Consider the following 5534-nt stretch of genomic DNA (forward strand, 5'->3'; position numbering starts at 1 on the left):
AATATATCGTATGGTGGAATAACGAACGAGGATGAGCAAATGATAGAAAAATGATTGACGAGTTGATAATGCTTCTAACATTTATAAATCCCGAATTATATATTCCACTATAATATAAAAGATATAGCGATTATAACAAGTAATATGTACTGAAAGTTGTTTTCGTGTCTCCCACAGTGTCCATGAGCCTATGATAAGCAAGGTCACCCTGAAAATGTACTTATTTAAATTAAGCTGTTCTTTTGTGCGTGCTAACATTTATTACATGATGCCTTTAAATATTCATTTCACAACAAGCTGCGCATGCGTGTCTATATTTCTGTGGACAGTTGTCTAATTTTGTCATTTTAACCAGGATAGATATATATTATATATATATGGTTACTTAATCGGGTAAAAATGATTAATTTGGTAAAAACAGATGAATCACCCCGTCCACAGCCTACCAAAGTACAGGTATGGTACACGTTGTTGTTATGAGATCACTACTCCTCTAATGAAGGAGATCATTACACCTCTAATGAAGGAGATCACTACACCTCTAATGAAGGAGATCACTACTCCTCTAATGAAGGAGATCATTACTCCTCTCATGATGGAGATCACTACTCCTCTAATGAAGGAGATCACTTCTCCTCTTAGGAAGGAGATCACTACTCCTCTTATGAAGGAGATCATTACACCTCTAATGAAGGAGATCACTACTCCTCTAATGAAGGAGATCATTACTCCTCTAATGAAGGAGATCACCACTCCTCTTAGGAAGGAGATCACTACTCCTCTAATGAAGGATATCATTACACCTCTAATGGAGGAGATCATTACACCTTTAATGAAGGAGATCACTACTCCTCTAATGAAGGAGATCACTACTCCTCTAATGAAGGATATCATTACACCTCTAATGGAGGAGATCATTACACCTCTAATGAAGGAGATCACCACTCCTCTTAGGAAGGAGATCACTACTCCTCTCATGAAGGATATCATTACACCTCTAATGGAGGAGATCATTACACCTCTAATGAAGGAGATCACTACTCCTCTAATGAAGGAGATCACTACTCCTCTAATGAAGGAGATCATTACTCCTCTCATGATGGAGATCACTACTCCTCTAATGAAGGAGATCACTTCTCCTCTAATGAAGGAGATCATTACACCTCTAATGAAGGAGATCACTACACCTCTAATGAAGGAGATCACTACTCCTCTAATGAAGGAGATCATTACTCCTCTCATGATGGAGATCACTACTCCTCTAATGAAGGAGATCACTTCTCCTCTAATGAAGGAGATCATTACACCTCTAATGAAGGAGATCACTACACCTCTAATGAAGGAGATCACTACTCCTCTAATGAAGGAGATCATTACTCCTCTCATGATGGAGATCACTACTCCTCTAATGAAGGAGATCACTTCTCCTCTTAGGAAGGAGATCACTACTCCTCTAATGAAGGAGATCATTACTCCTCTAATGAAGGAGATCACTACTCCTCTAATGAAGGAGATCACTTCTCCTCTAATGAAGGAGATCATTACACCTCTAATGAAGGAGATCACTACACCTCTAATGAAGGAGATCACTACTCCTCTAATGAAGGAGATCATTACTCCTCTCATGATGGAGATCACTACTCCTCTAATGAAGGAGATCACTTCTCCTCTAATGAAGGAGATCATTACACCTCTAATGAAGGAGATCACTACACCTCTAATGAAGGAGATCACTACTCCTCTAATGAAGGAGATCATTACTCCTCTCATGATGGAGATCACTACTCCTCTAATGAAGGAGATCACTTCTCCTCTAATGAAGGAGATCATTACACCTCTAATGAAGGAGATCACTACACCTCTAATGAAGGAGATCACTACTCCTCTAATGAAGGAGATCATTACTCCTCTCATGATGGAGATCACTACTCCTCTAATGAAGGAGATCACTTCTCCTCTAATGAAGGAGATCATTACACCTCTAATGAAGGAGATCACTACACCTCTAATGAAGGAGATCACTACTCCTCTAATGAAGGAGATCATTACTCCTCTCATGATGGAGATCACTACTCCTCTAATGAAGGAGATCACTTCTCCTCTAATGAAGGAGATCATTACACCTCTAATGAAGGAGATCACTACACCTCTAATGAAGGAGATCACTACTCCTCTAATGAAGGAGATCATTACTCCTCTCATGATGGAGATCACTACTCCTCTAATGAAGGAGATCACTTCTCCTCTAATGAAGGAGATCATTACACCTCTAATGAAGGAGATCACTACACCTCTAATGAAGGAGATCACTACTCCTCTAATGAAGGAGATCATTACTCCTCTCATGATGGAGATCACTACTCCTCTAATGAAGGAGATCACTTCTCCTCTAATGAAGGAGATCACTACTCCTCTAATGAAGGAGATCACTACTCCTCTAATGAAGGAGATCACTACTCCTCTAATGAAGGAGATCACTACTCCTCTTATGAAGGAGATCATTACACCTCTAATGAAGGAGATCATTACTCCTCTAATGAAGGAGATCACTACTCCTCTAATGAAGGAGATCATTACTCCTCTAATGAAGGAGATCACTACTCCTCTAATGAAGGAGATCACTACTCCTCTAATGAAGGAGATCACTACTCCTCTAATGAAGGAGATCACTACTCCTCTAATGAAGGAGATCACTACTCCTCTAATGAAGGAGATCACTACTCCTCTAATGAAGGAGATCACTACTCCTCTAATGAAGGAGATCACTACTCCTCTAATGAAGGAGATCATTACTCCTCTAATGAAGGAGATCACTACTCCTCTAATGAAGGAGATCATTACTCCTCTAATGAAGGAGATCACCACTCCTCTAATGAAGGAGATCATTACTCCTCTAATGAAGGAGATCACTACTCCTCTAATGAAGGAGATCATTACTCCTCTAATGAAGGAGATCACTACTCCTCTAATGAAGGAGATCAGTACACCTCTCATGAAGGAGACCACTACTCCTCTAATGAAGGAGATCACTACTCCTCTTAGGAAGGAGAACAGTACACCTCTCATGAAGGAGATCACTACTCCTCTAATGAAGGAGATCAGTACACCTCTAATGAAAGAGATCACTACTCCTCTCATGAAGGAGATCACTACACCTCTAATGAAGGAGATCATTACACCTCTCATGAAGGAGGTCACTACTCCTCTAATGAAGGAGATCACTACTTCTCTTAGGAAGGAGATCATTACACCTCTCATGAAGGAGGTCACTACTCCTCTAATTAAGGAGATCACTACTTCTCTTAGGAAGGAGATCATTACCCCTCTCATGAAGGAGGTCACTACTCCTTCATTAGAGGAGTAATGATCTCCTTCATGAGAGGAGTATGATCTCCTTCATTAGAGGAGTAGTGCCCTCCTTCATGAGAGGTGGAATGATCTCCTTCCTAAGAGAAGTAGTGATCTCCTTCATTAGAGGAGCAGTGGTCTCCTTCATGAGAGGTGTACTGATCTCCTTCATTAGAGGAGTAGTGACCTCCTTCATGAAGGAGGTCACTACTCCTCTAATGAAGGAGATCACCACTCCTCTAATGAAGGAGATCACCACTACTCTAATGAAGGAGATCAATACACCTCTCATGAAGGAGATCACAGATCACTCCTCTCATGAAGTGTCTGATACCTCCGTTTGAGCTGGTCTCACCCAATAGCATTTATATGTGTTAAAGGTTAGATAATGCACCCTGTATAATATTTACTTAGTTTGGATTTCTATTTATATATCCCTCCCTACGTTTATTGATATTTTATTTACCTCAAATGGATAGCAGATGGTCAATGGGTCCGCACCGATGACCGAGACTTTATAGCTGGATTTTAGCATTTGACAATTTCATGAAATATTATTTAAAGAATAGTTTGTTCTGTTGTAGCTAGAAGTTGATACTTTGAATCGTTACATAGAGTTTTATGGGAACCTTTAGTACCATTTACTGGTCAAAAATCAACTGACTGAAAGGTTTGTGTGGCAAAAGGGTTTACTTTGTTTGGCTGATGACACAGCGAGTACTTGTCACCTCCTGTAAAACAAGCTGATGAAAAGCGATGTTCTTTTCAAATATCACGTCCCATTTATTTGTTGGGAGAGATAACATGCCCGTTTTCCGTCTAATCTTAACCTGTTGGTGAAATACCAAACACAACATTAGGGCTTCCAGTTGCAGGTTTTTAAAAAGGTAAATGTGCTGTTTGCCAGAAGATTGTATTACATTTATGTTGTATATAGATCAACTGACGTCCCGATTTCAGTGTAATTGGAATTATAAATAAATGACAAGTCGTTTGTAAACAACTGTTGTTTTAACTTGTTCCACGCACTTCATCAACGCTAGTCTCGATCTAAATATAAATATTTTCATTGAAGCTTTTCTTGATCCTGCTTCTTAAGTATGAATCCTTTCAAACATACCCGCCCTTATTCTTTTAAAAATCGTCAAAAGAATAGCGGCATCATTTTATGAAGTACGACCCTACCAATATGGCATCCTGGCAGCAGTTACGTTATACATACCCTGTGTTATTGATGATGGTCCAGCGCATGGGATTATTTTTGTTCAATTTGGATTATTTGCATGATAGGAAAATGAAGGAGCAGACGCTCAATCCCTCCTGCATGCTGAAGACAGGAATTACATAAATTCTCGTGATATTATGTTTGAAATTATAATCACTTGACCAAGTCTTGTGTGATAACACCGAAGATCTAACCCTTGGGTTGCGATTCGAATGCTGTATTTGAGCAGATGGAAAAGCGTTAACTGTCAATCAGAGGCGGCAAATGAAGTTGAATGCATGAGGTTGATGTTTCTCTGGATTAGCCGGAGGACACCATAGGACCCCGACATATGGTTTATTAGCTGAAGCAGGCTGAGCACTTCATTCTGTAGCACGATAATGATGACGATGATGGTTTGAAAAGATGATGATGATGTGGCAACAGTGTTTTCGTTACATATACGTATGGCGTCACGAGATATTTATAATGATCATCGGATAAAAGAACTAATGTATAAAAGTGTTGTCAATATTTAAACGGCTGAAAGGAAACTAGACAAATATTACACCCGTTTAAGTGTATCCTGTTGACGAAGAAGTACGTAGATTATCAAATTGATCATGAATTAGATAAAGATAATAATGGGCTTGTTTTAAATGAGTTTTATATTCTTCGATTTCAATTACTTCCTGATGCTTGTCCACCATAAAATCTAAATAAAAATGTCAGGGTAAAAACAGGAAACTTTTATTTTCAATACTATACATACCAGGAAATCGTAAATCAAATAGACAGGGGAAATTATAAAGATTAACAATGACCTGAGACACGACACACCGAGCAAATCTGTTGTCAGCGGAAACACTGAAGCTTTCTACGCATTGTCCTCTTTTGAGAAATTGTTTGAATAGATAAAATAATAAAGATAGAAATTTAACTTTCCCTTTCCTTACAGTTAGAGAAGTTATTAACAACGTAC

General features: G+C 38.9%; 1 protein-coding gene across 1 annotated transcript; it reads left to right on the forward strand.

Annotated features, from left to right (window-relative positions):
- Nucleotides 1–496: 496 nt before the first annotated feature.
- Nucleotides 497–3364, forward strand: LOC110457816. The gene has a single exon (XM_021509243.1). It carries the CDS (start codon nucleotides 497–499, stop codon nucleotides 3362–3364), a length of 2868 nt encoding a protein of 955 aa, XP_021364918.1.
- Nucleotides 3365–5534: the final 2170 nt, after the last annotated feature.

Source organism: Mizuhopecten yessoensis, unplaced genomic scaffold (genome assembly GCF_002113885.1).
Source record: "Mizuhopecten yessoensis strain PY_sf001 unplaced genomic scaffold, ASM211388v2 scaffold9311, whole genome shotgun sequence".
Classification (NCBI taxonomy): domain Eukaryota; kingdom Metazoa; phylum Mollusca; class Bivalvia; order Pectinida; family Pectinidae; genus Mizuhopecten; species Mizuhopecten yessoensis.